The sequence below is a fragment of the Xiphophorus couchianus genome, chromosome 15 (genome assembly GCF_001444195.1).
Source record: "Xiphophorus couchianus chromosome 15, X_couchianus-1.0, whole genome shotgun sequence".
In the NCBI taxonomy this organism is placed as follows: domain Eukaryota; kingdom Metazoa; phylum Chordata; class Actinopteri; order Cyprinodontiformes; family Poeciliidae; genus Xiphophorus; species Xiphophorus couchianus.
Genome location: NC_040242.1, coordinates 850,494 through 869,170, shown reverse-complemented (window position 1 = coordinate 869,170; position 18,677 = coordinate 850,494). Strand labels below are relative to the sequence as shown.

General features: G+C 38.7%; 1 protein-coding gene across 1 annotated transcript; it reads left to right on the top strand.

The window, feature by feature from the left end:
- Positions 1-1,847: 1,847 nt before the first annotated feature.
- LOC114158224 (toll-like receptor 5) lies at positions 1,848-5,833 on the top strand. Its single transcript, XM_028039560.1, has 3 exons — positions 1,848-1,955; positions 2,579-2,605; positions 3,870-5,833. Exons 1-3 carry the CDS (start codon positions 1,863-1,865, stop codon positions 5,781-5,783), a joined length of 2,034 nt encoding a protein of 677 aa, XP_027895361.1. The 5' UTR covers positions 1,848-1,862; the 3' UTR covers positions 5,784-5,833.
- The last annotated feature ends 12,844 nt before the right edge of the window (positions 5,834-18,677 follow it).

Genomic DNA, 18,677 nt, shown 5'->3' with positions numbered 1-18,677 from the left:
TTCTGTGGAACTATTTGAGAAATACAATATAATTTCTAAATTACAGAAAGAAAATATAGCTTGAGAAGCAGAAAACCTAGACGCAATGCTACTTGACCTGCGATCAAAGGGTGTTTGCAAAGCAGCTAATGCAGGAGCGCTATCATTTTCTGCCCATCCCCTCGCAGTTCCTCTAGACTAGCGGCAGCAGCAATTAGCAAAAACCTGGTGGAACTCATATACTTCTAGAAACTACTTCACATAATGAGCAGAATTGTTGGGATGACATATTAAAGGCAGAGTGTTGGAAAGAGCAGAAGCGTCTTAAAGAGACAGAAGCCAAATTTAAAAAGTCAAATTGTGAAGTCAAATTTCTTTTAAGTTATGTTTCATATCATAACACATTTTAGTAACAGCTGAAGTTCTTTGGTTGAGCTAGAAAAGTGATTTATATTAGAAAAACAGAGACTTCAATGGTTTTCCTAAATGTTTCATACTGCTTTGTAATAGTTAACAAGAGGGGCAACAATCAATTTCCTAAATTGGCAATAAAATAAACTGCGGCGGCGATTGTGTTTTTTCCCCAGAGTTATCATTTGCTCTAGCAGACATGTCTGACGTACCTCCACAGAGGGACGGAAAGACCAACGTTAATTTGTTGCACTTATAAAACATAATCACCCATTTGTTAAGATTTCTTTGCAAACAGTTAAAGTGATGCAATATTGTTAAATTACAGCAGCAGCATTAAATTATTACCATGAAACATGGCCGCCGGCAGAAAAGTCAAGCAGCATTTATCAGGTTTTTTCTCTCTCTCTCTGTTTGTTTCCTGGAAGTTGTGAAATTTAGCATGTCGGTGGTAAAAAAAACTTTTAAAAACTCATAAAAACATACTCTTAAACATTCAGAAGAAAATATATTTAGTCCCAGTTACCTGGATACTTTTGTACTTTCAATAGAAAGTTAATAAAGGCTATTTTACTGGCTGCCTAGTTTAACATTAATTGGTTAGGTAATCCCTGACTGATTTATTTATTTTCCTGTAAATTATTTGCCAACTATTTTGGAAAAGCCTCGTGTATTTCCTACATTTCTACTAACTGAACATGGATCAGAAAATTACGTAATATGTGTCCCAATCCTGGGGTTTCATTTCCGTTTGTGCTGTGACCACTGCTTTGTTATTTATGTCTGTGTTCCTCATTATTGCTGAACTCAAAGGTCTAAAGCTCATTTTCATCTTGGGTTACAAGACCTTGAACATGTGTACATTTCAAAAACATAATATCTTACTTTTTTATTTCTAGTTTCTAGTGCAAATATCTTAGTAAACTTGAAATAAGGCAAAACTAGGGTAACTTACTGTTGATTTTTCAGCAAGAAATAGGAGCTTGTTTTAATATAACATGACAAAAATGTCTTGTTATAAAAAAGTCTACTGGTGGAACAAATACTTTTTCACCAATATTAAGGAAATACTGATTTAAAACAGCTCCCATGTATATACTGTATATATATATATATATATATATATATATATATATATACATATAGTGTATATATGCTCCTAAGCCTCCTGCCTGAGGGGAGCGGCTGGAACAGTCTGTGTGCAGGATGGGTGGAGTCCTTCATGATGAGGAGCGCCCTCCTCCTGCATCGTGCTGTGTAGAGGTTCAAGGTGGAGGAAAGGCTGCTCCCCACAGTTCTCTGTGCAGAGCCGTCCTCTCAGCAGCAGTGCAGCTCCTGTGCCACATGGTGATGCAGGTACAGAGAATGCTCTCCACCACAAAGCGATAGAAGCTCCTCGGGACTGAGGTCCCAAGTCCAGTTCTCCCCAGCTTCCTGAGGAAGTAGAGACGCTGGTGGGCCTTCCTGACCAGATGCAAGGTGTTGGCACTCCAGGTGAGCTCACTGGATTTCTGCACAGCCAGATACCTGTAGCTGGAGACCACCTCCACAGCTGCTCCTCCGATGTACAGGGGATGAAGAGGATCCTTGTCCTTTTTGAAATTCACTTTGTCTTCCTCACATTGGTGCAGAGGTTATTTTCTCTGCACCACTGCACCAGGTGTTCCACCTCCTCTCTGTAATTGGACTCCTCAATGTTTGTAATGTGTCCCTGCATGCATGTTATTCATCAGGGAATAAAATTTAGCTTCTCTATTAGTTAATATAAACTATTCTCTTTTTCTCCACTACATATTTCCTCTTTAAACATTTCGATACCAAACAGTTTGATTTAGATTCATATCATCTGGTCTTAAAAACAGATAGGACAGGATGCAGTATCAAAAATTTATTTTACGCAACTAAGACTTTGGCAAACAATTGTGCAATGCAGCATGTCACCCTAACCCTGACAGTGCAAACCAGCAGAGAGCTGTAAACATGCAAAGGTACTTCCCTGCCTCTTGTAAACCTGGACACTGAAAAAGGGGGAAATCCTGCTCAACAGGAACTCTGACGTAAACAATCACAAATAAAAAGCCTGCCCACTGGAGGCTCTGCATCAAACACAGAGCACCACTTTGATGAGATTATTTTTAAGTCTGGGAGAAGAAGAAGCAGTATGATGATGTGGACACTTGGTCTTCAGCTGGTTGTGGTCGGTGTTTTCCTACAGGTATGGACATCTGTACTGAAGAATTTAAGTTTCATAGATCTTGCATTTTCTTTAGTATGTTTAAAATTTTTATGATAAAGTATACTGTCTTTCATCCATCCATCCATCCATCCATTTTCTGTTCACCCTTGTCCCTAATGGGGTCGGGAGGGTTGCTGGTGCCCATCTCCAGCTACGTTCCAGGCGGGAGGCGGGGTTCACCCTGGACAGGTCGCCAGTCTGTCGCAGGGCAACACAGAGACATACAGGACAAACAACCATGCACACACACACTCACACCTAGGGAGAATTTAGATAGACCAATTAACCTGACAGTCATGTTTTTGGACTGTGGGAGGAAGCCGGAGTACCCGGAGAGAACCCACGCATGCACAGGGAGAACATGCAAACTCCATGCAGAAAGACCCCGGCCGGGAATCGAACCCAGGACCTTCTTGCTGCAAGGCAACAGTGCTACCAACTGCGCCACTGAGCAGCCCACTGTCTTTCATGTTTCTCATATATTAATCTGTCTTTTCTTCGTACACAATTTTTAATATGGATTAAGAATAAGAACTATTAACGGGGATCTATTACGCAAAATTCACATTTTGCACATTTTTATACTTTAATTTGGATCTCAACTGCTTCTAAAAACAGTGCAAACACTTTAAAAAAAAACAACCAGGCGTTGACCTATTGTCATTTTTTGGAAATAAGTTAAATTTTTGGGGGGTCTGGAAAACGAGTCGCTGAGCCAATCAGTGGACTCTGTGGTATTACCTAGCAACCAAACTGAACTCCAGCACATTTTATCAGCTGGTTTTACAAATGTATTCATTCTACAATGGCTGCTGGAAAAGACACGTGTTTCGTTGTTGGCTTACCATCCAGAAACCACTTGATGCATTCTTGTTGATTATACAGGAGGTCCTACTTCTTGCATAACTGAGCATCTGTTTGGAGCCATTTTCACGTGTGAGTGTGAACATTGAGAAGGACGTTGTGGCCAGTAGTGGCTTATTGGAATTTAGAGTGACAACACAACTCATTGTGAAAGAAGCTCAAAATGGGCAGAACTCATTATGGAAGAATAATTTTGTCCAAAAAACTGTCATGAACATGTTTTGTATCCTAACTTCTTCAAGGAAGCATAATAGGTCACCTTTGAGATATATATCTTATATATATATATATATATATATATATATATATATATATACTGTATATCTTAATAGTAAAAGAGATTCACAATGTAATTTGTTTTCTGAATATTTACTTGCAGATGCCAGGTTGCTTCCCATCATGCCTCATTAAAGGCTCGGTTGCCCTCTGTGGGTTTAAAAACCTCCACTCGGTTCATCCTCTTCCACCTCACATCACCCACTTGTTCCTGGAGAACAATCGGATCAGTGAGATCAACGCCACCTCAATGTCCGGCTTGGAGAACCTGCAGGAACTGGACCTTGGGAACCAGAAGGTGCCGCTTGTCATCCGGAGCAATGCCTTCCTCAGGCAGAGTCGCCTTCGGAGGCTGGTGCTCGGGTTAAACCCTCGTCTTCAACTGGAACCGCTGGCCTTTGCTGGTTTGTCCAATCTCCAGAAGCTCCACTTGGATTATTGTTCGCTAAACGAGTCCATTCTGACAGGAAATTATCTAGCACCACTGTCATCTTTGCAGACTCTAAATCTCTACGGGAACCATATTAAGAGACTCCGTCCTTCACCGTTCTTTTCGAATATGACTGATTTGACTAACTTGAATCTGGAGCTGAACAAAATTGATGAAATATGTGAGTCTGATCTTGTTGGTTTCAAAGGAAAACACTTCAGCCTCTTTAGCCTTAAAAGTGTCTACCTGAGGAACATGTTGAATAAGAGTTTCGACTGGCAGAAATGTGGGAATCCGTTCAGTGGAGTATCTTTTCAGACTCTCGATTTGTCCTACAGTGGACTCAGTGTGGATAAATTAAGACTATTTTTCAGAGCCATTAGTGGAACAAACATATCCCAACTTAAAGTCTCTGGACACATAGGAAAAGGATTATCTTTCGATAATCTCCCAGATCCAGACCTTGACTTTTTTGAAGGCTTGAAAAACAGCTCAGTCCGCTTTCTGGATTTGTCCAAGAACAGTATATTTTCATTGCGTCAGAGAGTTTTCACTCCACTCACAGAAGTCAATAGTATTGAACTTTCTCAAAACAAAGTGAATCAGATACACAGAATGGCCTTTGAAGGCCTTCAGGGTAATTTAAAAATGCTCAACTTGTCACACAATCTGCTTGGGGAAATCTTTTCTCACACCTTTGCCTCTCTGACTAATCTGGAAATTTTAGATTTATCTCACAATCACATCGGCGTTTTGGGTTACGGCTCATTTAGCGAACTTCCAAACCTGAGATTCCTAAATTTAACAGATAACTCCTTGCAGGGATTAGGTTTTCCTGCAGCTTTACCAAATTTAGAAAACCTTAATCTGAACAGCAATAAGCTGACATCCTCATCGGTGAACACCATCACTCGGCTTGCCCATAACGTTTCCTCTCTAAGCATTCAGAACAACAGAATAACGCAGATTTATTCATTTCTGGATCAGATGAAACGCCTCAAACTGCTTCTTTATGGGGGCAACACAATTAAGTGGTGCATCCTCAGCAGGCGCGTCGCTCCATTTAACGTTAAAGTTCTGGATCTGCACAGCAGCTCTTTGCAGTCTATCTGGAGTCAGGGCAAATGCCTGGATCTGTTCGACAAATTTCAAAATGTGACCAGTCTCAACTTGAGCTCCAACGGTCTGCGATCTCTTCCTCAAGGCATCTTTAAGGGCCTTGCCTCAGTTGTAACGATGGACCTCTCATCCAACAGCCTCACATATCTCCAACCTGATGTTCTACCTAAAAGTCTGAAATCCCTCTATCTCTCCGACAACTTCATTGCCTCCCCAGATCCAATCGCTTTCAGCTCCCTCAGCTTCCTAGACCTGTCCAAGAACAGATTTTACTGCAATAATGATCTGCAGAGCTTCTTGACGTGGATGAAACAGACAAACATAAAGTTTTTGAGCCCAATAGAGGAGTTCAGGTGTGAATTTCCGGCTAGTTTCTATAACATACCGCTGTTAGATTACACTGGTCAGCTGGCATTGAGAGCTACCAAAAAGATAATGAATGAATTAATCCAAAATCGACATATTTAACGATTATTTAATTTTCTTAAAAATTATTTTCTCTTTTATGAAGAGGGACGACTGTTGCTGAATTAAAAAAACAACAAATTACACTTTAACATTAATTTGTGTCAGCTGTATTAAATATCGTCTGAATAAACAGAAAAGTGTGGGTCTGACGTTATTATTCTTCAAATGTAACAAAACAGGAACCTCGTAGGTTGCTGAATAGAAAAATAAAAGTTGAAAAGAATAAAATGTGAAACACTTAATGACCGATGAACACACATTTATACAAAAGTACTGACTATAGTTGCTTTTGAAGGACTGTTAAAAATTCGCTCCATCAGTCATCAAAATCAACCTTGTTTATTGGCTTTATGTTTTTTCTCTATCATGTAACAATTTTTCATTTCATCACAACCTCACCTGTTGTACAGTAGCTTGTTCAGTGTTTATATTTCTAAACAGAACCGCATAAAGTGCATTTTTCTTCCATCACCGAACTCTGTTTCAACTGTTCCTCTTTTCCTTTCTGCTGTCACTCCGCCATCTTTGTTTTTGTATCAAGGATGACCAGCAGCGCCCTCTGCAAGATGGAGGCCAAACTGCAACACCAAAAGAGGGTCTTCAAGCGAACGTTATTAGTTAAACGATTGGAACAGATTTGAATCCAATAAATTATTATTCAACAATTAATCGTAAGTTGATTAACTAAACATGATCCCTAAGTCCAGGTCAGGGACGATGTTTAACTATTTATTTTCTGGGGTCCGTGTGCAACCTTTACAACCCAAAGAGGCATTTTCAGCCTCATATGTTTAATCTTTTGTGAAAAGGCGGCTTAAGGATTTTAAAAACATCCCCAATTTATTTATGTTCTTAGGTTTTAAAACAAAGAAAACCATAAACATTTACAGAAAGAATGTTGATACATTTTTCTATATGGTATTTTGCTATTTCATATATAAAACTGCTCTTCTTTAAACACTGCTTTCTCTAATTTTCCAGCTGTACTGCTGCAAACAGGTTTTCACTTTAGAGAATTGTAAAATCTGCAAAACAGATTGTTGGATATCTACATTACTCCCCGGATGCTCCTCAAAAGTAAAAACATGTTGAAGGAATACTCTCACCTTCTTTTACTGTGCAAAAATGTATTTTACATACAATACTGAACTTCTGTATGTCTGGTTTCCCCCAACACTTCTGCTATGCTAATCTGAACCCTGTAAGGGTCACAAAATAACGAAAAACTGAAGAAATATGTCAGCAGGTAAATACTTAAAACAGCCTGTTTTAATTATCGTTGGAGTTCTGGAATTTAAAATGGAGCAAAATTATTTTAGTTCTGGCTAAAATGTGTGAACCAGGAAACGTTTATATGTATTTACAAGATATGGCCGGTAGGGGGAGCGAGAGGCCCAGTTATTTTCTTACCTTTGCTAGAATTTGTTTCAGTCAGTATTAACTAAAATAAACTTTTCATGTAAGAAAATGTTTAATACACCTTTAAATAGAGAAGAAAAATCATTATGAAGAGAAATATGAGGGTTATCAGATTTCCAAGAAGACAAACTGTATTTATGGCAATTTTGTATTTTATCCTTTTAAATAAACAGTCTTAAGTGAAGAAAACACATTATTTTATTTAGAATTTGTGAATCCATATTAAACAGATGAAAACATTTTAAAATAATTTATCCAACTAGAATTAGTCTTCAGTTTTTTTATTATTAGATTGAATTATAGGTTACATGCTTTCTATATAAGTTCTGTAAAAGTATAAGATATTCACTAATTAAATGATTTTAAAACCTAAAATATTTCTTTTACTTCTTCTGAATCTTTTAAATACATGCCAGCACGTGCAGATATATACAAAGTAAGATTAAAATAATTAGAGATTAAAGTAAAGATGAAATTAATCCAAAACAAAAAAGGAAATATAATGAAACAAACTTCCATCATAGAAAAATCGTTTAATTTCATATATTTTTGTGCTTAAAGCATAAATAACCTAATAAAGTCTGGAAAACATCAAACTTTTAGGTTTAATTAATTCCCTGCAGGAGCAATGCTTCAGTCTAATATTTTTGTTGCATTTTTTGCTGCTTTTATCCCTTAGTTAATGCTTAAACTTCAGTTTAAGTGTTCATAAGTGGATCCTAGAAGATGGATTTAAATTGTTTTGCTTATAACATATGAAAAAGAGCAAACAAACCCACAGTAAGCTGAAATAAAATGATCTGCCGGGAAAACGTGAGCACCAGTGAACCACATATATATTGACACACAAAACCCCCACATCATCCCCATCCACGTTCCAGCACCCTGCACCGGCCGGTTACCATGGAAACAGGCTCAGTATCCACCTCCTCTGCCGTTATTCCCTCACTTCCTGATTGTCTTCGAATCCCCACATCTGTCCATCCCCCTCTCCATCCTCCATCGCCGTCCTCCTCTGCTCCCCCACAACCTAAAAACACGTTTGAGGAACATTTCCCAACAATCACCATGAAGTGGAGCAGATTGAGGAGGTGTTTATGTGTTGAAAATATGTTTAGTTTTGTTTTCATTGATTTCTGTGTATGCAAAACAAGCCCAGTCCTCCTTACACTGCAGACTCTTCTAAAATTCATCTCATAATTTATGGATATGTAGAGGAATACAAATGAGTAATGTTGCTGCATTACAGGGAAAGTTGAAATGCAAACAGAAATCACTAAATGAGCCACTAGAGGTACTTCAGACCACCTACCCTTGGATGTTTTATTTAAATTTACAGATCTTCTGTCTCACCTCATCAACAATCAATCCAACCAATCAGCAGAACCTGCCGCCTCCTTTGAAGATTCCTACTTCTTCAGCAGAACATAAGATTAATCATCCAAAAAAACTTAAATGAGGATCTTCAAATCTTAGGCTGTCTTCCTTCTAGAAGCCACTGATCCAGTTCCCGTCCATGTTTCCTGAATTCCAACATTTTCCTTCTTGTACTTTCAGCAATAAACTCATTACGTTTATCCTGTGGTCTTGGTCCAATTCTGCATGTGGGTTAAACAGCTTTCCACAAAAATTGGGAGCATTTTTATGCTTGAGTGATTCAAAATAGAATAGACTTTATTGAACCCCAAAGGGAAATTGCTTATTAGTTGACAAGCTATACCAAGGGTAATGTAAGTAATTCAATATGACTGAATATAAATAAAAAGCAAGGACATGCAAATATGTCAATCTATAACTAATCTATAAAGGAGTGCAGAGGAAATTAGATTTAATTTACTCATAGTTGGGCATTGTAAAGTCTAACAGGCAGATTTTCTGAGGTGGACTTTGGTCCTGTATCCGGCCAGCACGTCATGAAGTGGATCAGACTTGTTGTCCAAGATGTCCTGCTTCATGGACAGGATCCTTCTCTCTGACAGTTTCTTGTGGAGCCCTAGTGTTGCTGACAACAGTCTGACACACAGTGACAGTTAGATAGTCCATTATCCAGGACACAAAAAGGGGATCCACCTGCATCGCCGTCAGTTTCTCACCCAGTAGAACCGGGCAGATGGTGTTGAATGCTCTAGAAAGCTCAAAACATATAATTCTTCTCACAGAGCTCGCCAGCTGGTCCAGGTGAGCGTAGACACGGTTGAGCAGGAAGATGATGGTATCCTCAACTCCAAGTTTGGGCTGGTAGGCAAACTGTAAGGGGTCCAATTGTGGTTGGACCAGGGGCCAGCAACGTTCCAGGACAAGTCTCTCCAGGGACTTCATGATGTGGGAGCTCAGCTCCACAGGCCTGTAGACCTTGGAGCCACAGGAACGCTGCGTCTTCGGCACCGGAACAACGCAGCATGCTTTCCACATTACCGTTACCCTCTGGAGGTGCAGGCTCATATTGAAGAGATGAACAGGACTCCACAGCTGGATAGCACTTCCTTTTTCTTGTTTTATGTAATAGTTGCATTACTGTAGAGCTGCAAGTAATGATTGTTTTAATTATTATTATTATTATTATTAGATCAGGCGTACATTTAAGATTTAGCGCGTTATGTCGACAACAGCTAAAAACAACGCCAGTCAGCCAGCAGGACCCCACGCGCGTGGACTTTACGCGCGTGGGGTCACACAGGAAAACCGCGGCTTTCCAACTTCTGGGTTGCCATGGCAATAAGAAACAAACGGCGAGTAACTCCCCGCTACGTAAGCTGTTCCTTTCGCTCAGGTTCAGCAGCGCACTTTCTGTATGTGTTTGTCTTTTGTTTTTTTCGGTAGTTTTTTTTCTTTCGTGATCGACTTCGTTCCTCCTTTGCTCTGTTTTCATCGCTGCCTTTATCCACCGGGACTGAGTGCAAATTATGGCTTTGAACGTCCAAGAACAAGGCAAAATGTTCGAATTTACGGAAAAGATCGGGAAAGCGTTATATGTGGCCAAGATAGTGCTGAGACAAAGCTACATAATGAAAACGGAATTCGTGAGTTTCTGCCGCTCTCTCCTTCTCTCTCATGGGTTTTCATTGGTATTATAGATATCTGGCTAATGGGTTAATTATCAGTTATAGGACAGTTAGCTAATTGTTTTCATTAGCTTATTGACCTGAAACAATTTTCCTGCATTTGGGGAGGGGGGTTCATTCATTACCAGAAATCCTTTTGATCAATCAGGCAATACCGTCAGGTTTATTTCCACATTGTGTTTACAGTTAAACCAAAATAATACATCATTTAAAACTATATAATTATACATATATACAGTATACAAAATATTACATTATTTAAAACAAAACAATAATATGTTTTAAATAATACATTTATCATGGAAGTGAAGACAATAGCAGTGTCCAAATTCAGGGGCAGCGTTTTTCCTAACCAGCCGGATTTGTCGTCTGGTTACGTCATAGCGCGGCAACAAGGCGACAAGCATTTGAAGGCTCCTCCAAATGCGTCCTTCTTTTCCCCAAATTTGAATAGTGGGTCAATAGACATATTTGCTCGGTTCATCAATACATCACGTAATTGCGATATTCCTCCGATATTTTCGGAGCTGTCTCCTCCCGCTGCATTAACAGCCAGACCGCCAGCCGGTCATGCGCTCCTGGTTCGGTTACCGCCCGTCTCCCGGCACATCGTTTTAAAAACTCCTGCTTTCCCGGAAACTAGCTTTCTCCAATAAGTGGAAGTTAAACATCGATATTATTTAGTCAGTCTAGCAGTATAATTAATGGTTGGTTTACCAAAGTAATTTATTTATGAGCAAATCGGTTTGACTGATTAAAGTTAAGCCTTAAAACATAATAGTTTTATTTAACTGTAATGTCTTTTCTGAGAGCTGGAGAGTATTCAGTCTGTAAATGAAATGTGCTGTACATGTTTGAACATAGAGTTAAACTAACAGATTTCATTTTTACTATGGAAAACAGCCTTTACTACAAAGGTGAAGAATAATACAGAAATCATTAGTAATACATGGCTAAAAAACAAACTTCATCTCCGATTTTTTTCCTTCGCTGCTCCCTGCTTCACGCCGTAGACAACATGAGTTATGCTATTCACAGCTTTTCTCGTCCAGTCGTAGTTTATGCACAGCCTTTGAAAGACCCGTCCTACATAGATTTGATTCTTCGAAGGATGCAGACCCTGAATTTGGACACAGCTAATGTCTGTTTTGTTTTGTTTTTTTTCATTAGATTAAAGAGAATCCAACTCTGCATGAAAATCCTTTAGATGAGACTTCCCTGGTGCCTATGGATATATCCGTGCGAGCCGTTGCCACTGCAGAGAATGTTGAGGATCACCTGAAACAGTTGCACACGGCTTTGCGACACTGTCTGGGGCTGCTCATCTGTTACATCGAGAAGGATGAGCATGATCATGGCAAGAGGACAGATTTAATCGGCGTGAGCAGATCATTTGTCCGAGTACAAATGGAGCAATTGATCTATGACATCAAAGACTTGTTGGCTGGCCCTGGGTCACATCTGGACACGACTCCACATCCACATGAGCAATGTACTTCGGTAAAGTATAAACAGTACAATCCTAATTGGAATTCAATACACTTGCCAGATATTCCTCTTATTTTGACACCGTCCCTTTATATTTTTCTTTTTTAAACAAATGGTATCGATTTATGGAGGGGACTAAAGCAGATGACTGGGTACATTTCTTCATCAGGGATCTTAAGCAGGTTTATAATTGAAATTAACCAGTGTACCCCAAGCTTGCCGTTTTCCTTCACCAGTGAAACCAAGTGTGATCGAAATCAGGTCACAGACAGTCTCCAAAATCATCCATCCTAGTTAGGACCGAGCAGCGAAGCCTGTTGAAATCGCAGGATTTCTTCTTATTATTTTTCTGTCAAAAGACACAGCTTTTTGGAGTCTTTAATATATTCACGGCAGGTAAAAAGTTTGTGTATATTTATGCAAACATTCACGCCAATTCATTTCTATACATGCTGACTTGTGCGTATAATATGGTGCCGCACATTATTTGTGCATATGCACACTTTATACATGAGACCCCATGAAATTTGCAACAAAATGGCTGAATTACAAGACCTCTGTTAAGAGTTATGATTGCTAATCTTAATGAACTGAAACCGTGCTGGAAAGATAAACTGGATTCCTCTACAATGATCTGAGACTGCAAGTTATACAGAAAGTCTTCAAGTTAGTGCTGCTGACAAAGGTTTTACAAGCTGTTAAATCATAGGATTTTACTTCATTTATGAATATAAAACTTTTGCAATTTGTCTCTTCATTGATTGCTAATAATCATATTCACTTCACTGTAACTATTACATTCTGATATGATTTGTTAAAAAAAAAAACGTGACATCTTCACAGCTGAATCTACAGTGTGTTGACATAACCCACAGCTTATGTTACCTGAACTCATAACAGGGTAAAATTTAGTATTTTTTAAAGTATTCCCCAAACACAGAATGATTCCCTTGCACTGTCTCTCCCTACTGACACATGTGGTGATTTGTTTTTCTCCTCTGTCTAGGAAGCACGTGCTCAAATGTCAGGATTTCAGTTTAACATTTTTTCCTATCGCGTGCTGGATGAGATCCCCTTGTGGATGCAGCTTGTTGTAAGGAACTTGATGGTTTACCGCGTGAAGAAGGAGGAGCATGAACTGGAGGCAATAAAAACATAATAAACAAACCTGTGCAGCATTATCAGCCAGCTTCTTCTACAAATTATTCCTTATTCCTTACCATGTAAGCAGATGATCAGTCTAAACACTTGAGAAGATAAAACTTCTGAACACAACTATATATATATATATATATATATATATACTGTATATATATATATATATACTGTATATATATATAATAGCATGCAGCCCTGTGGCGAGCCAGTGCTGAGGGTGATTATACTATCACTTTTGCTAAATTTAGCTATTATCCATAGACCCATCCATTTTCTAACACCCTTGTCCTTTGTGGGGTCAGGAGGGGTTTTAGCTATTATATATATTTTTAAATATTTAAAGTGTATCTTTAAGGTTCTTTTAAATGGTAGAAAAAATATTTTCTGAGGTCAAACTGTAAATGTGCTTGCTCTATTTGGTCTCTACTTAGCTATTGAATATTTTAAAGTGTTAAATCAACCAAAAATACTCTACTAGAAAAGACGGCGGTTCGTGTGACGTAACTGGACGAGAACGCAACCCAATGGCTGCTGTTAACCAGTAAACACTGGAAGCCAGTCAGATGATTGCAGAACAGTTTTGGCATCATTTTATAAGAAGTTACTTGCCCACCTTGCAGTCACGTCAGAAATGTACCTCCACTACTCCATTGTAGTTTTACAGTGGAGTAGTTTTACTCCACTGTACCTTTTTCTTTTACTTGAGTAATATTATTATTGCTATGTAGATTCATTTTGCCCCCCCCCCATGTTAAAGACATCTGGAGCCGGGGCTGGCCGCAAGTAATTATTGTTTTAATTATTAATTATTGTTAGATCATGCCTACTTTTAAGATTTAGCGCATTATGTTGACAACTTAACAGCTAAAACCAATGGACCTTACCAAGCTCCGCCCACAACCGACCCACATGACCGCAAGTCTCACAAGCAAAGCCTCGCAGCGCATTGTTTCTATGTAAACATGACTGGATCAGTGAATCATTTCTACTGGATTTTCACAATATATCAGCTACTAAATGGACAGAGGAACTAACAAGTTCATGTCATCAACTGGGAGGAGGTTACTGGTTTCTCAGTCACAAGCTGGTTGCAAACCTGAGGCCAGCAAGTATCAGTCAGTTATGGTAGATCTGAACTTTGACCTCAATATGAGAAGCTACAGACTGATAGGAGGAACCAAAGAGCTCTGTAAAGGTAAAGGCAAATCTTCTGAAGTTGGGATATAATTCATTTAATTTCACATAATTACCGCGGTAGAAGCCATTTGTTTGTTAAAATTTTATGAAATGTATTTGTTCTATTTGATGTTTGTTGTGAATGACGTAAACTCACAAACAACGAGGTAATTAGTCCAACGTTTAGAAACTACAGCGGCTGTAATGAGCCACAGCAAAGGGAAACAAAGGTAAAATAACCTGAACAGGTGATCAACTCAAAACCACTCCTACCTTTTTACTCTCTCTCTGTAGGAAGCACGTGCTCAAATGTCAAACTTTGACTTCTTAATTTTTACCTATTGCTTACTGGATGAGTTCCCCTTGTGGATGCAGCTTCTTGTTAGAAACTTGATGGTTTACCACCTGAAGAAGGATTAGCATGAACTGGAGACAATTAAACCACCACAATAAACAAACCTGTGCAACATTATCAGCCAGCTTCTTCTACAAATTATTCCTATTTTGTGAGGGTTTGGTTTTCTGTGGGAGAAACATTTCAATAAGCTAAAACTAATAAAAGAATTTAAGCACCCTATTTGAAAGCAGTATGTGGACTGTTGCATGTAAAATTCACTAGTGAATATTGTGCTTGTATCAGTATTGGACCAACGAAAGCAAAGCAGCTGGAAGCCTTTAAAATTCTGACACTTTTGATGGGTCAGATAGACTCAAGAAATTGTAACACCAGTTGCAAAGAGGGCGCCCAATTAAATTTTTTGTCATGGGGTCCAAGATTCCTGGCGGCGCCCCTGCTGTCAATATCTCTGGCTTCTGTTGGAGACTGTGAGCCTTCAGTCTTCAACATGTAGCAAATTTAATGCTCAGGATTGGTCACTTCTTCCAGGTTCAATGTTTTTAGCTGCACAGTCTGCAACATTCTCCTCCGTCTACTAAGCGGACGTTATTAGTTAATCGATTGGAACAAATTTGAATGTAATACACTATTACTGAACAATTGATTGTAGTTAATTAATTAATTACAATTAATTGATTAATTGTTTGCATCCCTATAAGTTATGGATTATGTTTTATTTTCTAGGGTCTGTTTGCAATCTTTACAACCCAAAAAGCTGTTTTCAGCCTCAAATGCTACATAATATTTTGTGAAAAGACCGCTTAAGCATTCTTAATGAATATCTACCATATGAAACATGTGGTCATTTTTAAAAGAATGGCCATTTAATTTTTGTTATTAGGTTTTAAAAGAAAGAAAAAGAAACATTTACAGAAAGAGGATTGATTAGTTTTCTTTTATGGTATTTGATGTTTGCAGAAAATTATTTTAAAACAAATTAATAAATATTACTGGTATTTTTTTATTTTATTTATAAACAAACAAAAGAAATATGTTAGCAGGTAAATATTTTTTCAACTTACGACAGCATGTTTTAATTATCGTTGGAGTTCTGGAATTTAAAATGGAGCAAAATTATTTTAGTTCTGGCTAAAATGTGTGAACCAGGAAACGTTTATATGTATTTACAAGATATGGCCGGTAGGGGGAGCGAGAGGCCCAGTTATTTTCTTACCTTTGCTAGAATTTGTTTCAGTCAGTATTAACTAAAATAAACTTTTCATGTAAGAAAATGTTTAATACACCTTTAAATAGAGAAGAAAAATCATTATGAAGAGAAATATGAGGGTTATCAGATTTCCAAGAAGACAAACTGTATTTATGGCAATTTTGTATTTTATCCTTTTAAATAAACAGTCTTAAGTGAAGAAAACACATTATTTTATTTAGAATTTGTGAATCCATATTAAACAGATGAAAACATTTTAAAATAATTTATCCAACTAGAATCTTTAGTCTTTTTTTGTTTGCTTTTCTCCCCTCCAGTGGGTCTTTTGTGGGCTCTAGAGTCCCTTATATGAAAGTAGGCTGACAGGAAACGGGGAAGACATGCGGCAAATGTCGCCGGGTCCGGGAGTAAATGGGCACTCAAGGCCTCCAAACCAGGGTTGTGCTATCCCCTACGCCACCACAGCACGCCCCATCTTCAGTTTTTTATTGTTAGATTAAATTATGTAGGTTACATGCTTTCTACATGTGTAAGTTATGTAAAAGTATAAGATATTTACTAATTAAATTATCTTAAAACCTAACATGTTAATTTTTCTTCCTCTGAATCTGTAGAATGCACGTTAATACTTGCAGATATTGATAAAGCGATTTAGAAATTAAAGAAAAATAAAGACTAAATCGAAAACAAAACAAAAAAGGAAATATAATGAAACAAACTTCCATCATAGAAAAATCGTTTAATTTCATATATTTTTGTGCTTAAAGCATAAATAACCTAATAAAGTCTGGAAAACATCAAACTTTTAGGTTTAATTAATTCCCTGCAGGAGCAATGCTTCAGTCTAATATTTTTGTTGCATTTTTTGCTGCTTTTATCCCTTAGTTAATGCTTAAACTTCAGTTTAAGTGTTCATAAGTGGATCCTAGAAGATGGATTTAAATTGTTTTGCTTATAACATATGAAAAAGAGCAAACAAACCCACAGTAAGCTGAAATAAAATGATCTGCCGGGAAAACGTGAGCACCAGTGAACCACATATATATTGACACACAAAACCCCCACATCATCCCCATCCACGTTCCAGCACCCTGCACCGGCCGGTTACCATGGAAACAGGCTCAGTATCCACCTCCTCTGCCGTTATTCCCTCACTTCCTGATTGTCTTCGAATCCCCACATCTGTCCATCCCCCTCTCCATCCTCCATCGCCGTCCTCCTCTGCTCCCCCACAACCTAAAAACACGTTTGAGGAACATTTCCCAACAATCACCATGAAGTGGAGCAGATTGAGGAGGTGTTTATGTGTTGAAAATATGTTTAGTTTTGTTTTCATTGATTTCTGTGTATGCAAAACAAGCCCAGTCCTCCTTACACTGCAGACTCTTCTAAAATTCATCTCATAATTTATGGATATGTAGAGGAATACAAATGAGTAATGTTGCTGCATTACAGGGAAAGTTGAAATGCAAACAGAAATCACTAAATGAGCCACTAGAGGTACTTCAGACCACCTACCCTTGGATGTTTTATTTAAATTTACAGATCTTCTGTCTCACCTCATCAACAATCAATCCAACCAATCAGCAGAACCTGCCGCCTCCTTTGAAGATTCCTACTTCTTCAGCAGAACATAAGATTAATCATCCAAAAAAACTTAAATGAGGATCTTCAAATCTTAGGCTGTCTTCCTTCTAGAAGCCACTGATCCAGTTCCCGTCCATGTTTCCTGAATTCCAACATTTTCCTTCTTGTACTTTCAGCAATAAACTCATTACGTTTATCCTGTGGTCTTGGTCCAATTCTGCATGTGGGTTAAACAGCTTTCCACAAAAATTGGGAGCATTTTTATGCTTGAGTGATTCAAAATAGAATAGACTTTATTGAACCCCAAAGGGAAATTGCTTATTAGTTGACAAGCTATACCAAGGGTAATGTAAGTAATTCAATATGACTGAATATAAATAAAAAGCAAGGACATGCAAATATGTCAATCTATAACTAATCTATAAAGGAGTGCAGAGGAAATTAGATTTAATTTACTCATAGTTGGGCATTGTAAAGTCTAACAGGCAGATTTTCTGAGGTGGACTTTGGTCCTGTATCCGGCCAGCACGTCATGAAGTGGATCAGACTTGTTGTCCAAGATGTCCTGCTTCATGGACAGGATCCTTCTCTCTGACAGTTTCTTGTGGAGCCCTAGTGTTGCTGACAACAGTCTGACACACAGTGACAGTTAGATAGTCCATTATCCAGGACACAAAAAGGGGATCCACCTGCATCGCCGTCAGTTTCTCACCCAGTAGAACCGGGCAGATGGTGTTGAATGCTCTAGAAAGCTCAAAACATATAATTCTTCTCACAGAGCTCGCCAGCTGGTCCAGGTGAGCGTAGACACGGTTGAGCAGGAAGATGATGGTATCCTCAACTCCAAGTTTGGGCTGGTAGGCAAACTGTAAGGGGTCCAATTGTGGTTGGACCAGGGGCCAGCAACGTTCCAGGACAAGTCTCTCCAGGGACTTCATGATGTGGGAGCTCAGCTCCACAGGCCTGTAGACCTTGGAGCCACAGGAACGCTGCGTCTTCGGCACCGGAACAACGCAGCATGCTTTCCACATTACCGTTACCCTCTGGAGGTGCAGGCTCATATTGAAGAGATGAACAGGACTCCACAGCTGGATAGCACTTCCTTTTTCTTGTTTTATGTAATAGTTGCATTACTGTAGAGCTGCAAGTAATGATTGTTTTAATTATTATTATTATTATTATTAGATCAGGCGTACATTTAAGATTTAGCGCGTTATGTCGACAACAGCTAAAAACAACGCCAGTCAGCCAGCAGGACCCCACGCGCGTGGACTTTACGCGCGTGGGGTCACACAGGAAAACCGCGGCTTTCCAACTTCTGGGTTGCCATGGCAATAAGAAACAAACGGCGAGTAACTCCCCGCTACGTAAGCTGTTCCTTTCGCTCAGGTTCAGCAGCGCACTTTCTGTATGTGTTTGTCTTTTGTTTTTTTCGGTAG

Bases quoted from the DNA above. Each gene is read 5' to 3' on its own strand.
- LOC114158224 (XM_028039560.1), top strand. From the start codon at position 1,863: ATGCAAGGTGTTGGCACTCCAGGTGAGCTCACTGGATTTCTGCACAGC. The intron at 1,956-2,578 runs GTACAGGGGATG...CTTGGTCTTCAG, and splicing joins TCCACAGCTGCTCCTCCGAT to CTGGTTGTGGTCGGTGTTTT. The intron at 2,606-3,869 runs GTATGGACATCT...ATTTACTTGCAG, and splicing joins TGGTCGGTGTTTTCCTACAG to ATGCCAGGTTGCTTCCCATC.